This window comes from Anguilla rostrata, chromosome 9 (genome assembly GCF_018555375.3).
Source record: "Anguilla rostrata isolate EN2019 chromosome 9, ASM1855537v3, whole genome shotgun sequence".
Classification (NCBI taxonomy): Eukaryota; Metazoa; Chordata; class Actinopteri; order Anguilliformes; family Anguillidae; genus Anguilla; species Anguilla rostrata.
The window spans coordinates 29,294,081-29,319,843 of record NC_057941.1 but is presented as its reverse complement, the minus strand read 5'-3'; the positions used below and the strand labels follow the sequence as shown (position 1 = coordinate 29,319,843).

Here is a 25,763-nt window from a genome sequence, read left to right as displayed (position 1 = left end):
AATCTTTGTAAAGACAGAATAATCAAAGTACTGAAAACAAGCATGCCAATTTTTTTGAGAAATAAAACGATTACTTATTAAAAAATCTGTCTGACTAAAACAATTATATACTTTTTCAATTTTGTGAGCATAAAATATAGATCATTATATTTGTTGTTTTACTCACATTTATCAAGGCTGCCAATAATTTTAGAGGGCTGTGTCTACACACACAATAATGCATAAACAGTATGTGTAATTAATATTTGAATGCAATTGATGAAGTCAAAGGCATCTGTACTTACAATGTGAGTTTTCTCACCTACTAGCAGATCCTGGGTGAACTTATACTGCGTGTTATCTAACGGAGAGATTGGCTTCTACAAGGACGCCAAGAACACCACCACACCTTACAATAGTGAACCCCTGCTCAACTTAAGCAGCTGCACCTGCGACGTCACCAATGGCTACAAGAAGAAAAAAAATGTCTTTGCCCTTAAGTAAGTATTGCATACTATTGTGCTCAAATTTAATGTACCTAACCATCCCATAGCTACATGACTGTTATACTGCACATACAACTTCCTAAAGAGAAGCTGTATTTTAAAATACTGCTAACATGTAACTACTGAACAACCATTCAAAATAAATATAGTAGGAGGCTGAGACAGAATAGTAATAAAAATATGAGAAAATGTAGAGCCTACCCCCCCACCCCCGCCACACACACACACACACACACACACACAAAATGTTGATAAACAGAACCAAATTTCTGAAAAGTAAAGATTAAGAATGTTTTTTCTTTTCTTCTCTTTCAGGACGACTGAAGGGAATGAGTTTTATTTCCATGCGAGGGATGAGGTGAGCAAAGTCTCACTGGTCTTTAAACAGTTTTTTTCTCCATCACACTAACAATTTCCTCTGAGTGATCTGCTTTGAGTAATGGCTTTAGGTGCATTGCTTGTATGTTAATACATGGATAAGGTTTCATAAATGTCTCTGCCTCTCTCACAAACGTGTAGGAGGACCTGAAGGGCTGGATCACAAGCATCACAACGAGTATAGCAGAGCATGAGGAGATTGCCAAATGGGGGATGCCCCAGACTACTACCTCTTCTACAGAAGAAGGCACAAGGAAGGATGGTGGTAAATCTGACATGGCTGACAAATCAACCGTGGGTAACAATTTAGAAGAGAGGGAGAAACCCCAGACAGGAGAGATGCTGGAGAGATCAGATGGAGGCTCCAGCATGTCAGAAAAGAACAAATGAACGCTTGAATCACATACAAAGAGGCAAACCTTCAGCAAACTTGATGTGAAACCACTCCTCATGGAACAAAGGAAAGAAACAAAGAAAAATATGAATCATCGATTGGACGTGAACATGCATTGTCATCTCTCTGCTCTCTTATATTTCCAAATCTTAAGAGATCCAGTACCAGTGAGCCAGAGGGCTGAAGGACTCATGAGGGCTTTTAATCTCTCAAATTGAATGACACATGGCAAAATCTTTTTAAGCTTTTTAGCTTCCTGTAAGAATTTCTTCATTCTCTCCTTTGCTTCATGTCTTTCTTCATTTCTTGTTGTATCTTTGTTTTCTTCTCTTCCTTCAATCAAGGCCCTTGTGTTACTTATATATACTTCTACATAAGGGCTTACTCACTCTAATATCTTCGGTATGTAAGGACTTCACTTAGAGACAACTTAAGTGGTTTGAGTCTGGATCTGTGAGGAAATCTAACACTGAGACATTGTCTGAATCACTTCAAGCAGGAAACTTCTAAACAATGGGCACAAAGAATAAAGTGGTACTTACTGTATACTTCTAAGCAAAGTTGTCAGGTAACTCCCCAAGGTGCAGTGTACTAATGAGAATTGATGAACATGCAGCGGGAATAATGTAAGTCTCATGTGCTTTAACACATCCCATCTATGATATTAGTAATTGTATGTTCATGAAATGTTTCTGAGGGCAAAACATTTCAAGAGACAAGTGGTAAAGTTAAAGGTTACTCCAAATATTCCATATATGGCAGACATTATCTGGCATATGCTTTTTGTCCATAGTAGCATGGAACATATTATGTGTGTTATGTGCATCTAAAATAGTTCAAAATAATATTTCCACATTAGAATCAGATACTAAAGCAAAGGTCAAATCTATTTTGTGAGCCACTTAAAAATTACCGAGTGCACCCAGTGAAATTACTGTACAAGGTTCCAGCCTAAACATGTATCAAATGGGTGAAAGAACATGAGTACATTTTCAAAACAAAAAAGAATATATAATCATTATAGTTATGTAACAGTACAAATTGATTTGTAAACACATAGATTTATAGCTCAGGCTAATATTTTCAAAGTGTGCTGTCAATACTGGTAATATGATGATTAGCAAAATTGCAGAAAATACAGTGCCAATTTATTGCAGATGAAGCAGAGGTTCTAGTTCAACAGTTAACATGGAATAGCCTAAATATGGTCAAACATAACTCACATTTTTCATTGACTTTAATTTGAATTCCATTGCACATCAGGAGGAATTATTATGCAATATCAGTGAATGTTAGACACAATAATTTTCAGGACACTTACAAAAAAATGTGTACATGTGTGAACTATATGAACTTGAAGGTTGCAAATATTTTTGACAGTCATGTCATACCACATTGCAAGTGAACAAAAAATATATAACATAGTGTGGTAGGAACATACTACTAGCCTTTCACTGAAAATATAAAGCCCAATAACTTCTGTATTACTTCTATGTGATAACAGTTTGCTGTACATATGGCTGCTGTAATTTCTTCTGTGTAAGATAATAAATATTGAAAGTCCAAGACTAATATCTGATAAAATGCAATTTTGGTACTCATGCAAATATTGCAGTACAATCCATATTTGTAGATTAGATCTCCTTTGGAATATGAGAACCGCACAGTTAGAGGAGAGAGGAGAGAGCATTGAGACTTGCTGAAGAGAAACCAATTTTTCATGTGTGCACATTGGGTTTAGGGTTATTTCTTGACTCAGTATTTGCTTTTCAGTTCTAAATGCAATTCAGAATATAGCGATATGAGCAGTAGAGTAGAACCTCAGAGAAGCCTTATCAAGCTCCTTTATTGTCACTGATGCAAAACTGCGAGCATTGAACAAAACTGAGTTGCACTTTCCATTGACAAAAAAATACATAAATGAAGATGTACAGTATTGTTCAGAAAGCTGAAAGAAAAATATGAATGTTCTAATGAGATCCTGATTGCTGTTAGTTTAAGTACTGGTTATTAACTTGAACTAAGGATCATAACTACAAAATGAAAGTCGACAACTTGTTCAGTTAAGGCTACCATAATGGAGGTATATGATTCAAATAAATAAAAGATTCTGATTCTTAAAATTTGTGTTTTTTCACTTTACATTCAAAGACACAAACATTTCAGAGTTTCTGATAACCTCCAATCCTGATGAATTTGTATGTCAGAGGTTTTACTATATTTGACAAAGAAAAGTGCCTCAGAAGCAGTAAATACAAATCTATGTTTGTGATGTACTTCTGTTCAGAGGCAATATAATTTATCTTTATTTCTTTTATGGTGCATATTGATATTGTTACATTTGAATATTTAAATAGTATGCAATATTTATCATAGCCCATGTTATGAAGTATAAATACGTTGTTGGAAAAAAATTATAAAGGAAAATAACAGATTATGTTTTTCAAAAGAAAAAACTTTCCCTTTGCACTACAGGTCTAGTCTAATGCACAGAGTAAATGACCTTGATATATTTATGATGCAGGTTCTTTATGTAATAATTGGGCATGTTTGCATGTGTGTGTGGGTGCGTGCGTGTGTGCCAATGTTCTCCACTTTCCAAAAATAAATAAAGCTATAATTTTAATATTTCAAATAAATATAACTACGTAAATTCAGGGGACCAAAGCCCATAACGTAAGTGACCCTACATGGCATAACGTGCAATCACCACAAAGCTGCATTTCTGTATGATTTTTAACATTTGAAGCACAAAACATTTTGATTTCATGCCATTTCCAAAGACTCTTTCTTGAAGTCTAAGCCCTAGGACGTTACAGAACATCTAAAGGTATGAATTTTCTGAAATATGTGTATTTAACACTCTGGCTAGGGTATGTTGAGTATTTGCATGAAGAGGAGTGGTACGTGACAATATTTCACAACACAAGAAACATAAGAATAGATGATGGTGAGAACAGACAATTCAGCCAACTCAGCTCACCATTTACCTACAAACTAGAAAGTGTCCATCACCATATCTGACCTGGAATTAAACACCCTGTCTTTACTACATGACCTGACAAGCAGTACATATTGACAACTCTGTATAAAGGACTCTGGTATTTGTGTGGAATTTATTTTTCATCTAATTAGTCGCCCTTATTTGAATATTTGCAGAGCTTATATCTTTCTTATCGTGAGATGCCCAGAATTGCCTACAATACTCCTATGCGTGGTCTGACTTTATTTACAGAGTGTTTATCATAACATTATGCAAGAGCAGCCAGCACTACTTGATAAACTCTTGACCCTTGCATTGCATGAGTGTTGTCAGGTGTTCCCAAAGGTTCCTTTTGAATATTCTTTCCATTAAAAGCTAGTCCAAATCAGATACACTGGAAAATATATTTACACAAAAGCTGCGTTTCCACCAAAATTACCCGGAACTTTTAGTCCCAGGAACTACTTTTCAAGGAACTAAAAGGTTCCTTCGGCCCATAGTTGTCTGCGTTTCCACCGCGGTCTAAAGTCCCGCGAAGATTAGGCAAATTAGCCCACTGACGTATGAAAAAACGACGTTGTCGTCGGTCCATCTGTCCTATGATTTCTACTGTAACCCCATACTACTACCGAAGTAGCCTACATTATTTTCTAATTACCGGGACAGCCCAGAGGGGTTTATTCCACTTATATACAACGGGTTACCAACAATGATTATATATGGTTACTTTTGTATTTATTTATTTTTTTATCGATTTAATCACCTGGAATTGAAATATCCTTCTGCAGCCGTTTGGGCTTATTTTACCGTTGTCAAGCAAAACTGTCGTTGGTAGTTGAACTTGGACCGTTGTTATGCAACAAATAGGATATAACAGGCCAATAGTCAGATTGTAACTGTTATATATATCCTCTCAAACACATTCATTATGTTTTTATGCGAACATTCGCTTTCATGTCTTGACATCCGAAGCGACCGAATGCATTCACATTTATATGTATAACTGGCAACAACAGCAGAAAACATGCACACGTTGTAAACAATTGGCTGTTTCATTACTTTCTCATCGTCAATTCCATATCACAAATCGCAAAATGACGAGAATAGAACGAAAACTCGGACTTGCGTGAAAATTTAAATTAGTAGTGGTACAGCCACCGTTTGCTTTCCTTCGAAGTTACTGCTAGCCGAGCAGCAAAGTGTGCCCTCCAGATGCGAACCATGCACCATAAATTAGTCCATAGCCTTCCTGGTCTTTTTGTGGAATTGAAGAATGACAGAGTAAAATTACGGCAGTCTGAAAAAGCTAAAGGGACGATTACTAGAATTAACCTGTTATTTTACCCTGACAAAAAGTGCGGAAGGTGATTTCCAGTTTGCTTTTACTGTATCACCAATGTGAATTACGCAGAACTACCGCATACCTCACATAACTGTATCAAACGTTTTGAGTCAATTACAACGGGCTAACAAAGAAAATCCGGAAGAAAATATTCAGCAACCAAATTAATCCGTTTGAATGTTTTGGTACGTAATATGCTGTCCCAGCACAAATGCTTTTTATAAAAAATAAATTATAAAACGAATACTAAAGCAAGAAAAGAACAGAAGAGCACACGTTATAATTCCAAGACGTTGGCAGGCTATAACCAAAACTAGGCTACTGCGCCGCATAACATACAAGTTTGATTTGAAGTTATTATGAAAATAAATTGGTTTGCGGCTGCATATTTTTAAACATGGCGGCTGAAAACAAACACAAAAAAATGCTGCGAGTACTCGACCAATCAGAAATGTTCAGCGCTGCAAGCTCCACCCAAAAGGTTCCTGTACTTTTGGAAAGTACTACCCCCCGAGCAGGAACTTTTTGGGGGGTAAAATAAAGCCCCCGGAACTAAATTTAGACCCTAGTTCCTGCGGTGGAAACGCGGCAAAAGTTAAATGATTGTATATGATGGCCTTTTGGCATTCAGTGGGTACTAAATGTGTACACAGGGGGAGAAAAATGTACTCATGTGGCTGCTGAACTCTGTTGGGTTCTGCAAAGTGTTTTTGGCCATGATGCTACAGTTTCATTTGTATACAAATAGCTACTTTAGCAGTAATAATGCATGATGTGAGAGGGACAAGGGATGTGTTCAGCAGGAAGAAAGTTTGAAAGCACACTGATTAAAATATGGCGCTGTTTGTTTGCACTTTAAAAACACATTTTCCCATTGAAATGAAGCTTGTTTTGTACTTTGAATTATGTTTCAAATGTGAAATTCATTCTGACAGCCCAACATTTCATGATAGTATGCCAATTTTATTTTGGAACACTCATTTCATACAATTGGCATGGCAAAATTTAAGCTGCATTGCCATGTGCTTGCCCGTTGCATTCTCAAGTCCAAGCTTGTAAATGTGAATTAAATCTTGCGTACACAATATCAAGACATACTGACTGGTAGCACTTTATTGATGACTAAAGAGAAGGCTGAATAAATAGCCTGAGGTAACTGAGAGTAGTTTTTTTTTTTTTTTTGGGACAATATTTGAAACAAAAATAACTTGACTAAACTGTAAGTTAATGTTAGGGATATGATGTTAGCTACCCACCAAGGTAGATTAGCTTGTTCAAAATAAGTCTCTAATTTGATATTATTTACAATTTGATAGTAGCCTACTAACTAACCGTTATTCAACATTGTAAGCAAGCTAATTGTATAACCAGTAGAACTTTAAAAGCTAACAGTGAAGCTATGTACTTACGATTACTACCAATGTTCTTAGCCAACCAGCTAGCAAATATGAATATGAAGCAATTAAACTTGTTACAATTACCCATTTCAATATTAATCTTGAGTTAGAGGATAAAATTGAATCAATTAAATACAAAAAGAAATCCACTTGTCTAATGTTGCTGCATCGCTGTAGTCACTTGATCAATTCAGACCAATGGCAAACTGAGGCACTGGGTTATAGATGCAGTATAGACAACACATTACAGATAGGGCTATATAAAAAGGTATTCAAATATTTTCCCAAATCGTCCCTACCAAACCAATTGTTTTTGAAACTGCTATACATTGTAATTTATGATCAAAGAAAATGTACATATTAAGTTTTATTCATCTGTCAAATCAACTTGGTTTTCTACATAGAATTCAATGGGCAGTAAACTCTTCTGGTCTCAAAATGCGATGCAGACGCTTGTTTCCAGTTACTTTCATGGCTTCGCTGCCTGGCTCCTCCTACCTTTTCCAGTTCCTATAGAAGCTCTATGCACGGTCCACCGGGTACGGGACAAGGGCTACATTTGGAGTAGGCTACATGTATATTATCAGCCTATTAGGTTATGTTTGGTGATTGTCATAGTCAGACACAAGGAAATTAATTTTGTGACAATCGCCTTAAGGTGAAACAATGGCAAGTACTATTTATTTTAAAACAGAACCGTATATACACAGATAATTGATTTAAGAAAGTGAGACGTGTTTCAACATCATCGCATAACATCTAGCCTGCCTCGATGCATAGACTGCTGCCTAGGGGAGTCAATTAAATAAACCCTGCTGAACGAATGCAGACTACAGATGAGTCCTATATGTCGTTCGCGAATTAACGCCCGACTCGATGTAGTGAACGAATCTTTATGGTTAAGGGAATCGAAGACTTGGAGTCCCTCACACGAAGTGACAGTCGCTATTTCCACTGATGCGTTAAAAGATATTTGCACTCTTGTGCGAACATCCAACAACAAGCTAACTTTACTGTGGTACCTCACCGTCTGCTGACCAGAAAAACAGTGAGCCTTCTGACAACGTGATCAAAGCAGAACTTGGACTTGGACGTCAGACATCTCAGGTATGAGGTGGAAGTCTTGGGTGCCGTTATCAACTGTGAAGGCTTCAACAACTGGAAATACAGGTAACATTTAGCTTCAGTAAAAACATGTAATTTCACAGATTATTATTATTATTATTATTATTATTGATAGCAAGGGAATACTGAGTGGCTGAATCAGAAAAGACAGTCCCTATTACAGCAGGCTGGGCCATATACTTACAGGTTCAAGTTTAACTATATCATTAGCCAACAATGACTGGGAATCCACAGTTGACAGCATACAGTTGTATTCGCCCTGCCAGCCATGGGCAGAATGGGGTAAAGTCAAACAGGTTTTTACAGGTGAGCTCTGCCTTATTCCTCCTCGTGCTAGTGAAAGATACTTTAATCAGCATAATAGTAATTCTGTCCTGTAGCACTGTGTAGCCTGCAGGGGGTATAACAGTCACTGCTTTGTCAGCTGATGTGTCTGAGCAGTGCATGTGATTCGGGTGTACAGGTGTACTGCTCCTTTTATGAGTACTGGTAGCAGAGCGGTGACTCGATTCACACTTGGCAATTCCAAACAGGGGAGAAAAAGAGAAATGGGGTGGGTGAATATTTCAGAATTTTTTTTTTTTTTTAATGATTCCAAATTACGTCAAAGGCCTACATGCCTCAAACAACCACTACCAAACAATGCCTTGTTATATTTCTCATGCACCTTTGCATCTCAAACAAATGTGCTATTTGTCTGATTAAAATGTGTAACGCTGACAAGTGGCAGCTGACAAAGGATGCTGCCACTCGTCAGCAAGTGGCAGCCTCCTTTTAAAATTTTTGATATAAATGTGTGCTTTTACCAGTAGAAGATGATTAAAAGTCACAATGAGAAATAAAGGCAGTACTCAACCTAACATTGAGTAGTGAATTCAGATGGTGACAGTTCTACTCTGCCTGGAACCACACAATTTGTTTCCTGGGAGGGAGGTTTTTAGCTAGTTCTAAATTGGGAGAAATAAACATTGTCTATAGACAATACATAATTACTCACTGTAATTGTAATTAGGGCATTTCATTTTTTTAAATGAAGTTTACATTTACATAATGCAGGGTTTCAAAGGCAAATGCAGGAATATGTGTGCAAATAGACTGTCTTCACTTCTACGTGTGATTCATGCTTGTCTCAGAAACTAATAGATGACTGAAGATGAGCCTGAATCTTGCATGTACTTGTCTAGAGAGCAAAAGGCTGGTACAGAGCCTTTCATCAGCATAGCATGAAAGAGAGAAAATACATCTTCACCTCTCAGAGCAGACCATTTTCTGTGTAAAGAGCCTTTCTGTAATCAACATGGTATTAACTTTTCACACATTAAATGTAGTGCTTTACTATTGAAGAAAAGTACATTACGATTTCTGCAATCATTAATAAATTGCATTGCATGAAATTGCATATTTTCCCCTCGCCAAATCTGTATGATGGTAATCATTTCAATGCAAAATGGAATAATTCAAATGGTGACTTTTCTGGTGTTTAGCAGTTAGCCAGAGCAATTTATAATGCAAACACAAGTGCAAAGATAAGGGATTGAAGTGCAGTAGTTCCCTAGAGGGGGAAAGTACACACCTTATGCACGATTCTTGACCTTTACCAGAAACACAGTGCATTTTGTGGAGAAACTTCTGATCCGATAAGATTTTCTCATTGTTAATTCTAGCTAGCTAGCTAAGTATATTCCACATCCTCGCAGGTCTTGGGATTGGGAGGATGACATGAACACATTTTAAATTATTCTGTCAACCCCTTTGGCATAGATGACACTACCATGCAAAACTACAAAGCACCAATGCAGTGATAATAAATGCATTGCCCATTAACCCTTCAAACTAGTTGTTTATCCATATGTTATGTCTGTAGTCTGTATGTCTTGTTAATGTGCATTAGCTGGTAAACGTGGAGGTGAATATCCATTCAGATGCTGAGATTGCTGACCTAATGGCAAAAATAACTGAAGGATAGACACTGCTAATGAACCCAGCTAGCTTGCCAGTTAAAGTGTGTTATTCTCTGCTTATAATGCAAAATGTTACGAGTCCATGAGTCGACCCTGACAGATGGATGGGAAAGGAAGAAAGCAAAGACACAAATATCCACTTTTAGCTTCTGTTCCTAACAGCTCCTATTCAAAGCAGGGACTTGACATTAAAAAAAGTGATGCGACTTGGCAGAATCTACCCACTTCCAACAGAGAGAATTCTCTGACCTGAACAATGTCTGCATCCAACTAACCAAGGGTTGCTCTAGTATTATACTCTTACTCACTTGGGTCATTGTCTTGCCTCATTAATTTGAGCTTGAGCCATCTGTATTGCAAACTCACTGCTTTTTTGGGTGAGAGCTAGTACTGGTGAGAAATATGGTTTTTACAGTGAATGTGTTCTGCAGACAGATCACTTTCATGATTATCATGTTCAGACGAACATGTATGAACACATGAAAAGACAAATTGCCTCACACAGATGGGTTTGGCGGCCATTCAACAAAAAAGTTGGTTGTCTGTGAGCCTGATCTGTAAATAATCACACTGTAAATGTTCCTTTTAGTGTGTTTGTAAGACAGAGTGTTGCAGTGATGATGTCTTTTTGTAGGCCAACTCTGAAGTTTATTCCGCCATTGCCCGTTCCCTAGACACATTCCTAATGCTATTTTTCCCATGTATAATGTACATTGTAAATGGCATTATAGATAAAGGGGAAGTACACGTTCACTTGATCACAACAGAGCTAGTTGCAGAAGGTAGCTGGTTAGATACACATTTCTCTGAAATCATACATTTTTTCATGGTCAAGCCATTTTTTTGTCTTTGGTAGAAGCTGTTAGAATAGTTGCCATTAGATAGAAGTCGTGTTTGTTCGACCTCTCCTCTTGTTTATAATTTATAATTATAATGATACTGAAGATTAACACAATGGTACGCGCAGACAGTGCCACACTAAAGGAAATGGGATTTGTGTTATTTTGACAGCCGTATTGGTTTTTGATCGCCATATCTATTTTTGAATTGTTTCCCTCTTAATTTGGACCAGTTTTGGTTTTTGGAATTGATGCAGCGGCATCTTAGACATTTGGATTCGTACAGGAACCGGTGAATCTTTACACCGCTCCATTTACTCAGCTGATATTTTGATAAGAGAACCATTGTCAATAAACCGTCTCCTATTTTCATTCTACCAAAATCATGCAAAAAGGGCAGCCCACATGAAATATTTATGCATGTGATGACAACATTGCGAGCGATAGGGTTGTGTTTTCCCCCATGCAGGCTCCATGCGTTACACAAGACATAGATACCCGACAGAGGAGACCGCCCTGTCTCACACTGGGCCCCAAGGCCACACCAATCCCCAAGACCAGTATGAGAGAATTGGAGGCAGAGCCGGATGTTCGTAAGGATGCTTTAATATGATTACATTTGGTCTTCATTGTCTTCACTAGTCTGCGGCCTTAGTCAGTCAGGTTTTGAATTTGCCTACCATGTATGTGAAAATCATATGCGTATAACATATAACATTGATTCAGGTGGGCATGTTACAACAACATGAGCTTTTGCATGGAATGGTACTTCTAACAGCCTATTAGGCTGGTACAATGGTACAATCTTTATGCAACTAGAAACCAACCTTCAACTTTTGTCTTCATAGGTTCACACAGACATTAATCCACCTACTCAAGGGTAATATTGGCACAGGGCTTCTTGGCTTGCCACTGTCTGTCAAGTATTCTGGACTGGTGGTAGGAACCTTTACCTAGCATGTGTGTGCATAAATAAATAAAAAAAACATGGTATTGTCTTCATTTATTGTTTCCTTTCTCTTTAGTTAGGTCCAATAAGCCTTGTGATAATGGGGATCATTGCTGTCCATTGTATGGACCTCCTCGTTAAATGCTCTCATCATCTTGGTGCTAAGTAAGTTCTCCGGGTTATTTTGTTTCCTTTTCAGTTTCGTGCCACACTCTCCTGACAGTCTCCTGAAGCAAATACTAATGAGGGGGGGGGGGGGGGGGTAGGGTTAGGGTTAGTGGGTGACAGTGTATTATAATGGATAAGGAATTGGTCGTGTAACCATGTAACCTAAAGGTCACAGGTTCGATTCCCACTGCCGTTGTACCCTTGAGAGAGGTACTTAACCTGCCTTGCTAAAGTCTATATCCAGCTGTATAATTGGATTCAATTTAAATGCTATATAAAAAGTTGTGTCAATAGCTCTGGATGAGAACATCTGCTAAATGCCTGTAATGTAATCTAACATGTTCCCCTGATTGGTAGAATGTGCTGTGGAGAAATCAGTTCATTTATGAAATGCTTGTAGGTTTGGTTTGGGAACTTGATTTACATAATCCTATCTGTAATGCATTATATATTGGTCATAAGATCACTGTCATTGAAAAACTGGCAAGGTATCATCCTAGCTAGCAATTTAGATGGATAATTTTTGCTGTTTGAAATTGATTTATTTTGTTCGTTATAAGTTTGAAAATGTATTTAAATCACAATATGAGCTGCCAACTAAACTGTTTCCTTATTTAGGAAGGGAAAACCATTTCTGACTTATGGAGAGGCTATGGAATACAGTATGGAGAATGTTTCTTGGATGTGCAAGCACTCAATTTATGGAAGGTAATTTGGACATGAGGAATGATTACAATGTGTGTTTATGTAACTATGCTAAATATAGAATGTGAGAAATGCCTCAGATATGTGATAGGTTAGGTCAAGTACTGCTTCACGTTTTTTGATATTGTAGACTCATTACATGTTCATACATGGGAAGGGTAAGCAGACAGGTGTTACATTGTTCAGTATATTAGCCACTTCACATCACTCAGTAGTTCTCAGGATTAAGTGTTACAGTATACTTCTAGGAACACCAGCTAACTGGTGATTTATTTAATTCATTAATTTTTTTACACAATGGCATTTTAATTTTTGCAGTTTAGACTCCTGATCCCTGTTTCACAATATTAGATGGATAACTGTACTGAGTAAAACCCAGAAACCTCCCAAATCTGAAACATGGACTGAAGTAAAAAGAGCTGTTCTGGGTTTTACACAGTGCAATTATCGAGCTAATTTAGTAATCCTGCTTAGCCCAACACCCCCCTGACAGTCCACGCCATATTTGAATGTGTCATTTCAACTTACATTTCTTTGAGTTTTGGAGTAGTAAGTCATTTGAAAGTGTAAACTAGCCTGTTTGGTGATGTTTCAAATTAGCACTTTGCTTCTTAAAGTTAGCATGTGTAACTCATACAAAAATATCACTCTGTATGTCCCCATTGTCCTGTCTAATTTATTATACTTTATGTTTTAATCATTTTGTCTTCTTCTGTCTTCCAGGAGGTTTATTAACTTGTTCTTGATCATCACCCAACTAGGCTTCTGCTGTGTCTACATTGTATTCCTAAGTGAAAATATCAAACAGGTTAGATATTTTGTTCCTCTTAAGAATGCACACTGTTTGGCAACCAGTTAGTGACCAGTCTGACCCATTTTCGAACCTCAGTAGATATAGTTGTATTATATCACCAGTCACAATTGTGACTGACAAGATACAATATATCCTTACTTTACAAACAGCATGAACTTGGCTATGTATCAGTATAATTAATTTCTACATTTACAATTAAACATGTAAATAGTAGAAATATGTAGGTATAAAGGTATGATGATAAATTTATTTTGGTAACCTTAAATGATTTGGCCACAATAAATGTTTTCAATGTCAATGTCAAACGCACACTGCTTTTGTTTCACCACCAAATAAGTATTTGTACTATAACTGGCAGAATACTATCAGCATTCTGGATTATTATGGAAACATACCTCTTAGAAATATTTGGGATACCAAATATATCTACTTCAAACAAAGTCCATTTATGATGACAAGTCTGAAGCTATGATTCTCTCTGTAGGTCATTGAGGCAGTCAACGGGACCACAGTGAACTGTCAGAACAACCAGACAACCCTTATTGTGTCCAGCTTTGACTCCCGCCTCTACATGCTCTGTTTCCTACCTTTCATCATTCTACTGGTGTTCATACGGAAGCTCAAGCACCTGGCACCATGGTCCTTGGTGGCTAACTTTGCCATGTGTGGCAGTGCTGTCGTGATTTTTTGGTACTCCCTAACTGTAAGCAAAGAACCTTGGGGGATGTACATACAAGAATATACACTGTTGACAGATGCTGTCAACCATTTGATTAGAACAACATTCAAATTCAGAACTGCTGATTAGTGAGAATAATTTATGTGATTATCATATAAATATTGAATGTCAGATATTAATAAGTAGTAATATTGTAATATTTTAAAATCTTTATTTCATGTAAAAACTATTAGTATGTTTAAGTTCCCAATTTGATGCCAATTGATATCACAAAGACAGATGTTAATCATTGAATAACCATGACCTTACATGCAGGTAGATGTGACAGAATAAATCTTCTAACACAATGATATTACATACATGATAAGAAAATGGCATTTCATTTTTAAAACTATGGGCCTGATCCTGGTTTGAGATAAGCATGTTTAACCTTTATGTAATTTTTCCTGGCGCGGGTGACTTATGTCAAGATATGACATGCATTGGGTGAAGTGTTACTCAAGAGGCATGTTCTATTGAATTATGCAAATCCTTGATTGAAAAGTCGTTAAAACTAGTTTTATCTCAGCAGCCTTTCCTTGCAGGAAAGGGCTGAATAGATAGGGAAGACCTATCAGCCAGCATATGGAATTACAAATCAGTGGATTTTAACTGAATAAATACATAACCCTAATGTCTTTTCTGCTGATATGCTGTGAGCTTCTTGTTGCTGGTGTTTGAAATTATTTTTTCCAGAAGTTGTGTAACTCTGTTTGATCATCAGGGATGGTCCTTATTTATGTTTGATCTGCTACAATATTTGCAGTGGAGCCAGTTTCACTTAAGTCCAAAGCAAATGCACCATTTTCACAGGTTCTTTATCATCAAAAGATGTAGTATTTACAGTATGTGCTGAATCAGAAATATGATGCAACAGTCCCCTTTAGATTAGGAATATATGATTGGAACTGCCACTCGAGATAATAAAATGCATTTCATTTTTCTTTTAGAACATCCAATATCCAATTTCACTACCATATGCTGGAAAGGCTGCAGATTACCCTCTCTTCTTTGGTATTGCAATATTTGCCTTTGAGGGAATTGGAGTGGTAAGTTGTGAAATTGAACAGTATGGCTCTGTTTTATTCACTTGTGAATGACATTAGTGAGGAAAGTAGAAAATAGAGATTTGCTTTGCATGAGCAGGGAAAGATCACATTCTGCTTAAATGAAAGCTTAACATGACAATTTATGGTGTCCTCCAGGTACTTCCATTGGAAAACAGAATGCAGAGACCACAGACTTTCAGCAAGGTCCTCTATTTGGGCATGACACTTGTCACATTGCTGTACTTAAGTTTGGGGACCATTGGTTATCTATGTTTTGGGGATCAAATTGGACCAAGCATTACTCTCAATTTACCCAACTGCTGGTGAGTGACTTCAAACATTACAACTTTCAAAATGTAGGTGTTACACAATTGTTGTGTGTGTGTGTGTGTGTGTGTGTGTGTGTTCGTTCTCACAAAAAATGAAGTACCCAGTCAAATACAGCAATGAAAAACACTTCAGGTAACACCATAGCAGCTTGTACAAGAAAATTATATTTCCAGAGGGTATACAAATGTAGGCTCAAGGGGCAACCGTCCGTGCTGCTTGTGTAACATTAACCAAGCTACTTAGAAATGTAAACTCCACTGTATGAGTGTGTCAGTGCGCTTTTGCATTTTCAGTGGTTAAAAAAAAATTACACAAAGAAAATTTTAAAGTGGTGCACAAAAATGGAAGATCCAGAGGCTGAAGGAGCACTGTGACCAGCAAATGCTCAAGAAAATCCCCAAGCTGACGATCCACTGCTATCAGTCAGCTATTGCAGGATTCCGAGCTAATGCTAATGCCACATCCACTGTAACGGCAACTGATGGAATGTTAGCTGTAGCTAGCATTTGCCTCGATGCCATCTCGCCACCACTGACTACCAGCTTCTACAACCATCGCAAACAAAGGGCTGTGGGTTAGAGGAGGAACAGAACACCAGAATGAATGACAGTTCATTGTTGACATTGGTACCTAACAGCTGATTCTTATAACTCAGACCTGGCATGTTGCAGAAAAAAAATATCTGGTGCCGACTGTAAGTCATTGTGTCCTATGATTACTCAGCTTCATTATATAATGGCCAGGGAATATGCAGGCATATTACAATGCTAGGTGCACCCAATCGACAATGGAAAAACAAGGATCTTTCATTCAGTCTTTCATTGCCTACCTTGACAAACCTTCCTTGCCCACAAGAGAGAGACTGGACCATGGTCAAACTCAATATATCTGCTTTTAGACTAGCACTACTGCGGCTTGGCTTCCAGATCCACAGATCCAAATCCGACTGTGATGTGGCTGACTCAGGCCTACCTCTGAGGTTACCTGTAGCCTCCAGTTTTATAAATATAATCACATTTTGAATATAATATAATTTGAGCTGCCTTTAAGTAAACTCAATTCCAGATGCAGCCTCATGGAAAATTTAATTAAATGATCTGTTCTGGAGGTGCAGACATGTACGGTATATTCTATGACAGTGTTTCAAAGGTGTTGACAAATTGTAATAACCAGGCTTTCCTCATTTATCTCTCTGTAGGTTGTACCACATAGTCAAACTTCTGTATTGTTTTGGGATCTACATCACGTATGCTCTGCAGTTCTATGTCGCAGCTGAAATCCTGATCCCCCCCGTAATGGCCCACATCCCACAGAGATGGCAGTTTCCTGCTGACCTTACCATCCGCACCTCCCTTGTCATTCTAACCTGTGAGTCAATTTTGGGATATGCATTTATACATATTGGTGAAGCACATTGACAGTATAGTACTTAAAATGTTTAAAACCGTTCAAAAATGGAAAGGAAACTGGCCTTCGCTTTTTATGTTACCATGTAACAATTTATTAAATGTATTAATTTTATTTGAAATTTCTTACTGGAATTCAAATTTCATTTGAATCTCTGAACCATTATTTTCCCTAGCGTTACAAATATTCATTGACTTTATACTTTTAACAGTCAATAACTTTATGCCTTTAACAGTTTATTGGCTCCTTGGGTTAAATGGTATATGAATACTCTAAATGAGCAGCATAACTGTATATTACAGACATACTAAATTTATTTGTTTATTATTTAAATCCTGTGCACTTTAAAAGTAGGTTTTATACTACATTATCAAAAAGCTTTGGAAGAATATTAGTGTTAGGCAATGAACCCCAAAACACTGCAAAATGAAGTGTAAACTTTTTTTATTTGCCAGATTTACCAATTTGGAGTCATGCCAAAAAATAATCCAGTGTCCAATTTGTCACAATGTCCTTTTGTGAGATATCATTTGGTTAAATATTCTTACAGGAGCTGCTGGGCAGCTTGCTCTGTTAAGGCACCATTCTGTGATGCAAGTATGATCCCCACGCTCTCGGATTGAATCCAGACCATGGCAAACTGTGGCTGGCAGCACCATAGGGTGATGTGTCATTTAGAGTATTTGTATCAGAACTTTTCAGCAACCCCCACTGGTCAATAGAGTTCCTGTGTACTGCATGTGAAAGCAGCATATGAAAGGTCTTCCTCTGGCTCAACACTGTGCAAGCTTCTGTGTAGTCTGCAGTGTGAACTGAAGCAGCTGGCGGCACCATATGTTTTAGAGTGGGAATTGGACATGTTCAGCTCCACATTTGGGTGGCAATTTTATATTTAAAAATATGCAGCTTACAATAGAATATTAGCTTCAGCAACTTCTTGTCCTCATACTGCCCATTAAATATTTATGGAAATTATTGCTGACACAAAGAGAAAAGCAGTCTTAGATGAGGGGAAATCCAATGTCAATATTGCTTTACTTATATTCTTTTAACTTCACACCTCACAGGCATCAAAATATCTAACCATTATGTGTCCTTTTGCTTCCCCTTTTCACTTATTACAATCAGGCAATGAAATGAAAATGTTCTGTGTGAGTGAATCAAGTCTGGACAAAACTGAAGCTCTTCAGTTTTAAAAAATGAGTTATCCAAACCAATGAATGAAAGATATGCATGTAAGAGAAATGAAAATGAAATGAATTAAAATATGTTCCGTAGTTGAGCGATATGAAGTATTCAATCACAAAAATATGTTAAAGCAAATGTCAAATGTAACAGCACATTTCAAAGATTCCATTTTCTTGACCATATCTTAATTTGTTTATTTATAAAATGTGTTTATTCGTTGGTTAATAAAATACATGTTTTCTGTCGTTTGGTGCAGGGCATATTTTCAATTCCACATGCACGGGACATATTTTCATTTTCTTGCAAATATAACTGTCATTTGTTTCCAGGTCGGCAACTCATTTCCATTTTTTCATATGCAGAAGTCACATAGCTTTGTCTAGAAAGGCACCTCATACTAGGACACACCTTTCTACCATAATATCCCTCTCTCCATTCAACACATGTGACATTCTCTACCTTCTTGTTTTTTTAACAGACTAGTCACTGGTATTAAAGCCTCAACTATTCATAAATACTGTGAGAGGCCAAACATATATCCCTAACCAGCTCAAAGTAACCAGACCAAGAAAGGTTTTAATCACATTTGCAACCATTTGTCTGCGTACCCTCCACAGGCGCCTTGGCTGTACTCATCCCCGAGCTAGACCTGGTGATCGCACTGGTGGGTTCAGTCAGCAGCAGCTTCTTGGCCCTCATCCTCCCCCCCATACTGCAGATCCTGACATTCCACAATGAGGGTCTCCCCGCCTGGGTTCTGCTCAAGAACATCACTATCAGCCTGATCGGCATTGTGGGCTTTTCAGCTGGAACCTACATCACCATGAATGAGATTGTTAACCGTAGTTGCCCCAGATACTCAAACAGCACCATATGCTAGAGATCCTAAGGACCAGTGGCCGTGCCCATCTTAATGTTCAAAGGCTTAAGTCTTTGTAAGCAAAGTGTATACATTTTACTTGGTTTCTTGTCATTTTATGACTGGTTACTTCCGTTTCTATACATTTAAAAGCATTTGACAGCATAGGTAGAAATGTTTAAATGAAAAGCTTTAACATTTATGTTGTGCTCGTTGATCTAGTCTGCTTGATGGCTATATTTACTTGATAAAAATTTTTAAAAATATGGCTTTGGAATTTAATCTCTTCACTAAAAGTCGGTCATTCCAGTGGTGAAAGAAAGGACACTGCTGCAAAAAGTGTGGTGATCATTATCATTATCAGGAACCACTTTTTTCACTATATGATTTGCAGTTAAAATTCATGAGACAAGGGGAAATGGCTATTGTTTGTTGTAAAAAATTAGGTTGTAATATTACTCTAATAAGAATAGTCTATTTGTAGAGTGCTTTTCTGTATGGTGTTCAAAGTCCTTTACGATATAAAAGGTATAGATAAATACATTAAATTCGATAAATACTGAATACAACTGCAATATAAGCCAGAAACCCTGATAAAATTGTCAAATTACTGGGAAATTATTCAATAAAACTGGACTCTCGTCATGAATACCTTATTCCCTCATTTTAAAATGTGTAGAGGGGATGTTCAGGGGGTTATTTGGAGAGTATTCAAAATAGACTACCCCTATCATTACACATGGCTATTATGTAAAAGCACATGTTGAAAGTAATAAGTCACATCTTTCTCTTGTACTGTACTTAAAGTCAGACTGAAATTGCTTTGCTTATATTTTGTACTACCCTTGGTGGTAAAATAAGCAGTGTCAGCTGTATTATCACATCATTTACAATTTATAATTTTTTGTTTTGAATTATAGAAATTGGTGTTTTAAAAATGTTTTAAATTGCTGCTTCTTGACGTCAGGAAGCGGTCTCATTTTCATGTAGCCTATCACAGCGTGTATTTGCTTATGATTGACATTGAGGGCTAGGCTCCATTTGCCACTGTCAAGTCTGGCAAACATGGCACCTTGCAAGCCGCACTGTTGTGTTGAAGGATGCACAAATACTGACTCACTACACTCAATCCCGAAGGACACAAATGTAAAAAACAAGTGGGTAGAATTTTTATCAGGTTTATTAGTGTCAAACAACACAAGAGTCTGCAGTCTGCATTTTAAACCAGACAACTTTTTGAATTGGGCGCAAAAACAGAGTGGATTTTGCAAAGAACTGCGACTGAACCCTGGAGCAGTCCCCACAATTTGATCAAGCACAGTATGGAGCAATACGGAGGATAATCACAAAGTAAGTTTCTTATATTATTATATTTTGGATGTATAATTACTGAGTGTATGAATTACCTTTGCCTGGCTTACAAGGAGGATAGCTAACGTTAGCTGGCATAGCTGAAAAGCAATTTTTGCATCAACATATATACGAAATATAAAGCAACAATTCAGGAAAGCCAAATATTATTTATCTAGCTAGCTACAGAGATTTGTTGACTTTGTGCAATATGACAACTCATTTAGCTTTACCTATCTACTGAAATGTAGCCTGTCACCCTATTATTTTATCTTGATGGCTGTCACAGTCAACATTTTATCACCATCCGCACTTTTATTTTTTTTCCCGCCATCGTAATTTAAGTTTGACCGAGTTCATTGTACTAGCCTACTGGCAGGGAATGCTGACTTCAGCTGTTTACTCTTCTGTCATTTTAAAATGTATTTTTTAAATAACTTTGCGGTTCATTGGTAAACGAAGTGATACCGCTTGCCAGACCGAGACACGCACCCATGACGTGGGTTGTCAAACGGAACCGGCAGTCACTCTAGCTGTAGTCTCAGCCTCAGACGGTCCGCCCACTAGCTGTCACTCAAAACGCAAGGAGTGCGCCCTCGACCCAGAGACTGTAAAAAATATGGACACAGCTACTGTGACGTCACCCATTGACTCTCCGTGGGTCTCTAAAACACGTTTTGAAGCTCAATGGCGGGCGCGGCCATTTTCTCGATTTGGAGCCAAAACCATAGAGTTAAGCGGTCTTGTGATTTTTACAATTTGATTGACAGTCCGGTGCGGAAAAGCCCCTCAACCTGAACGAGGCTAGCTGACTGTCTGCCGTTATGTTTTAAAATATATTATCAGATGTTTATGGGGTTTAATTTCCATCCGTGACTGTACTGTGTCATGTAATCATGTTATGTATGACATTAAAAATACAATTAGGCTATGTTCAGTTATCTTCAATTTATGTTTCTCAGCAAAACGAATATGCTTAGCTAGCATATCAGCTTGCCAGTGAGCTAGGTAGGCTGTCCGTGGTTAGCTCACGCGTTAGCAATATGAACCACAGGGGAAGAACATTGACTACACTGATGGTCAATCAATCGGAGATGTGTAGGCTACTGGTGATTTGACTAGGCAAATTTTCGTATAACTGTCTGGTAGATCTGCTGTTAACCGAGCAAGTTATCGTCGTAGGTTTTCGCCAGTCAGATAATGAGCCTGCTACTACTAGCTACTCAATCGCCGTTTGTGGTGTTCACTTGCTGGGTGACGCTAGCTGACCGATCGTTCGCAAATCACTTTCTACCGAACAAAAATTAACACTCAGCGGTGATTAACAAATCTACCAAGTATTTTAATAACTGATCTGCAGGCGTGTAAATATGACAACGCACTTTGTACGGCAAGTTTTCCACCTGGTGCATGAAGACAAAAATAATGTAGCCTACATTGAATTTCTAATTATTATTAGGCTTTTTTTCTTGTAAATCATCAAAACCAATGGAGAAAAGCCAATATACGCAAGGAGCCCCCAGAACCGATTCTGAGAACCACTGTCTTAAATGCCTAGCTTGTCGGTCTCTTAAATGCTAAAAACATGTTCCTTTCTAAATGCCAAGATGGTTAATTTCGTTAAATTCTGTGTGTGTGATTTCATCGTGTGTTGTATATTCAGCAAATGAACCTTGAAACTCTTAATTCGCTTCGTGAAACTGAAAAAGTGTTTATCCCAAATCGGGATTATAGTAGCTTTGTCACATGCGTGAAGCATGGCCCAGGTAGACATTTACGGAATGTACACGACTGACAAGCCGCCAAACACGTTTGACAGATTGAATGTTTGCCGGTTAAGGTTAGCTAGCTAGTCAAATGGCTTGGTAGCCGAAGTTGCGAACTGTTTTAGCACAGGCTACTACTGGACTACCAAATATAGCAAGCTGATTACGCTTTCTGCCAAGTAATTATTTGGTTAAGTAGGCTAAAGGAAATAGTAAAAATGACTCGGATACCGAAAAACTTAAGAGGAGGATTATTTTATGGTCGTCTAGAGCAGCTGTAAATAGCACACGCCATAATGAAATCACCACGAAATGGGATGCCTGCATTTTCAGACTTAGCACAGGCGGACCGTAGCCGGAGCCGCAATGGCAAGGCCAAGAAGCGCCACCGCCCACCCCAGTGACCATAGACTGTAGCCCCTACTGTAGCTGAGTCCTCCGCAGTAATCCGGAAGTGACGCAAGCTGTACCTCATTGGTCCAGAACAAATATTGGCACTGTGCCCAAATGACGCAATAAATCATGAAATCGACCCATGGACAGTCATAAGACCAATAAAATACACCTATTATGACTATTTGTTCTTTTGAGAAAAAATTATTGACTTTGTATTTTGATCGCATTTGTACCGTAGACTTACATGGAAACCGGATATGAAAACACCTATACTGGAGCCATCCGTAGTGGCGCTAGTGAGCAACCAGGAACTACAACACCAGGAAATGAGCTTCAAAAACGAAGTCTGGTTTTGGCCGCTTGCTCGACCCCACCCATGCAGTATCCGACCTCCATAGTAACATGATAGTAACATTTTTGTGATATGTCCAAAGTATAAATTTTTATCATTTAAAAAAAAAACATTTTAAAACCATTTAAAAACAATTTGCAATGGTATAGAATATAAATAACGATACAGTATTTCAAATTTCAGTCCGGCTTTAAGTACTTATTGATATATTGACATATTAGGCTCTATTTTCCAGCCGACCCATAGCGTGTTGCGAGCTTTCACGCTGGCGAAATGGTATTTTCGTCATGGATTTTGGACACATTTGTGCCATTTAGCAGTTTCCTGACTCACATTACGTCAATGTAGGAGGAGAGTTGCTGCTGGGGGTGTGTCAGTCAAGATCGAGAAGTGGACTGCAATTTTGGTGCAACTTTCCGGTCTGCCTGATGCAATTTGTGCAAAAAATGCATACTTATCATATATTATTCATTTGCTTAAAATGATTATTATTATTATTACTTTTTATTTTTACTATAGTATAGCTATTGGGATGAATCATGGTTAGACTGCATTTATAGCTGAGTGCCACTTCCTAATTTTGCTGCGATAGAGGCAAGTAAATGCACAGACTAGACAAAGTAAAGATGCAAAAGGAAACAATGCAATACAATCGACAATGAATATCCTAGAATCAGAATGCAAGTGACTGATAATGCTCCTGCAAGCTCACAACGAGACACAGGCGTCTGGTGAGAACTGGCAAGTTGCAAGTTCGAAAAGTGAGCAATGGTAGAGGGGAGGGACCTTGGTTCGGTCTAGCCTAGCAGCTTTAAGATCGCATTCGTTTTTGCACTGTACACATTCGACAAAAATATGTGTTATGTTCTCTAACTACGAATATTAGTTCGTACTAGTCAGACAGTAGTCGTAAAAACAAATGATCTGTCCTAGATAGTTGGATTTTCCCACTATCTGGTATGGATAATGTTTGTTTTTTTTCTCTCCCAGATACAACTACTGTCCAACTATGCGGCTCACCCCTCGTAAAAATTCAAGATGAAATTTGTCAGTTTACCGGCTCGCCACATGCCATCTGCCAGCCGAAAAATAGAACCTGTTGTCTACACAGTTCAGCGTCTGTCTGTTTTTAGGACACATCATGATTTATGGAGGCTGCCACAGGAGTCAGGCCTATAGAAATCTGCCCTGTATTCTGCACAGAGCAAAAAAAAAAAAAAAACCTGGTTCTGGTGTGACAAGCTATGAAGAAACACTTACAGTAAGATACTTAAAATGATTTCAAACTTCCACTTTCTGAGATTTTGTTTAAGTGTATTTTTTATTTATTTTCCCAGATACTCACAAAAGTTACGATGGCTTACATTCTCCTAAGGCCCACCAATTCCCCTGTAGGGGACAAGTGTCTGGACTTAATCTCAAGAACCATACAGGTATATTCTACTACGCTGAACTGAAACCAGCATTACAAGTGACATTCAATAAAAAATATTTTGAAAAAATTTTCACTGCTAAATTAAAATGTTTTTTTTTTTTGTCATCCAAGACACGTGTAATTTGTGGGTTAAAAATTGTAATAATGTTCATAATAATAGTCTCAGGAGGATATAGGGGCATCTGAGAGTTTGTTCTGAAGCAGAAAAATACTTAAAAATACAACTCCAAAGCAATTAACTACACCACAACTGAATTTTTTTTTTAAAAAGATAACTATCACTTGAATCTCTTCAATCTTATTAAAAGAAAATTAAAATGAGGTTTGATTGTTTTTAAATTTTTTTAATTGAAAAAGGGATTAACAAAAGTGAATTAGTTTTGAATTAACTTTTCAGGTCGACGTCTGTCAGTAGAACAGGTCATAGTGAGAAATTAGAAGTAGGCCATGCTTTTGTTTAAAAAGATATCTTTGCATGAATCCATTTTAGATTTTTCCAAGTGTAATGCTCTCACAGATGAAAATAAGTAATGTGACTTCAATACATTAAAACATTTATTTTGAGGACTATTGTGCATCTATCAATATTTTGTATAGGTTTCAGTTTTTCCTCTCCATTTTGAGGTCTTTTTCGGTTATGTGTGATCAGTGTTGCCAGCTTTGAAAACGGTAAACCCAATCAAAGCCATGATAGCACGATAGCATAAAAAAGTAGCCAAATTGGGCAGGATCCTCCCAAACTGGCAATGATGGGTGTGGTACTCCCTGATTGGAGTCATCTCGTTAGTCAGAACGTGTTTCACCTGGGTTGGCCAACCTGGTATTTAAGACCTACTAGCCCAGTGCATCACTTGTTGTTGAAATGCTGTGAAAATAATACTCAGATTAATTGAGTGGTTTAAAAGAAGGGGGGAAGAGGAGAAAGTAGACTGCTTTGCCTCTTTAGTTTGTTAAAAATATGTTGTTGGTCCCTGACTTTATAGTTTTGGTTTTAGTTTTTTTAGGGGGGGGAGCTCAAAGTATTGCTTTGAGTTTAAATTACAAATTGGTTTCTATTCTGTGGGTTTTTGTGCTAGTGCCAGAGGAATATGGGCAACATTTCTGTAAATTATAGGGCAGAATCGCAAACTCGTGTTGAATTCAAGGAGCAAGATGTCATGGGTGTGTTTCTTGACATTAAGGACCTTTGTGGTTTTTAAAACACTCCTACTTCAGTAGTTAAGAGATTGTCTTCACAAAATATTTGCTATATGCACTGAGCTGCAGAAAAACCTGCAGTCCTTGCAGATGAGTTTGCTGTCCAATTAAACACTTCAAACAAGCACCAAGAGTTGTATCCCAGTGCAAGGTCTTTCTTTCCCCCTTTCATCAAA

The 25,763-nt window shown here is 37.7% G+C and overlaps 2 protein-coding genes across 5 annotated transcripts in view; both read left to right on the top strand.

Annotated features, from left to right (window-relative positions):
- sptbn4a (spectrin, beta, non-erythrocytic 4a) overlaps positions 1 to 3,380 on the top strand; it is a 29,934-nt gene extending 26,554 nt beyond the window's left edge. The window contains exons 18-20 of one of the 4 annotated variants that reach the window (XM_064349300.1): positions 312 to 479; positions 801 to 843; positions 1,005 to 3,380. In XM_064349300.1, coding sequence (XP_064205370.1) covers positions 312 to 479; positions 801 to 843; positions 1,005 to 1,253 — 460 coding nt within the window. In that variant the 3' untranslated portion in view covers positions 1,254 to 3,380. Of the gene's footprint in view, positions 1 to 308; positions 480 to 800; positions 844 to 1,004 lie in introns of those variants that run through there. The other 3 variants (XM_064349299.1, XM_064349303.1, XM_064349304.1) reach the window with 3 other exon arrangements.
- Positions 3,381 to 7,529: 4,149 nt separating this feature from the next.
- Positions 7,530 to 20,022, top strand: LOC135263533 (proton-coupled amino acid transporter 1-like). The gene is made up of 11 exons (XM_064351676.1): positions 7,530 to 8,149; positions 11,374 to 11,497; positions 11,753 to 11,843; positions 11,930 to 12,018; positions 12,640 to 12,729; positions 13,450 to 13,534; positions 14,025 to 14,243; positions 15,209 to 15,307; positions 15,464 to 15,630; positions 16,836 to 17,005; positions 18,850 to 20,022. Exons 1-11 carry the CDS (start codon positions 8,089 to 8,091, stop codon positions 19,110 to 19,112), a joined length of 1,458 nt encoding a protein of 485 aa, XP_064207746.1. The 5' UTR covers positions 7,530 to 8,088; the 3' UTR covers positions 19,113 to 20,022.
- The last annotated feature ends 5,741 nt before the right edge of the window (positions 20,023 to 25,763 follow it).

Bases quoted from the DNA above. Each gene is read 5' to 3' on its own strand.
- LOC135263533 (XM_064351676.1), top strand. From the start codon at position 8,089: ATGAGGTGGAAGTCTTGGGTGCCGTTATCAACTGTGAAGGCTTCAACA. The intron at 12,019-12,639 runs GTAAGTTCTCCG...TTCCTTATTTAG, and splicing joins TCTCATCATCTTGGTGCTAA to GAAGGGAAAACCATTTCTGA. The intron at 13,535-14,024 runs GTTAGATATTTT...TTCTCTCTGTAG, and splicing joins TAAGTGAAAATATCAAACAG to GTCATTGAGGCAGTCAACGG.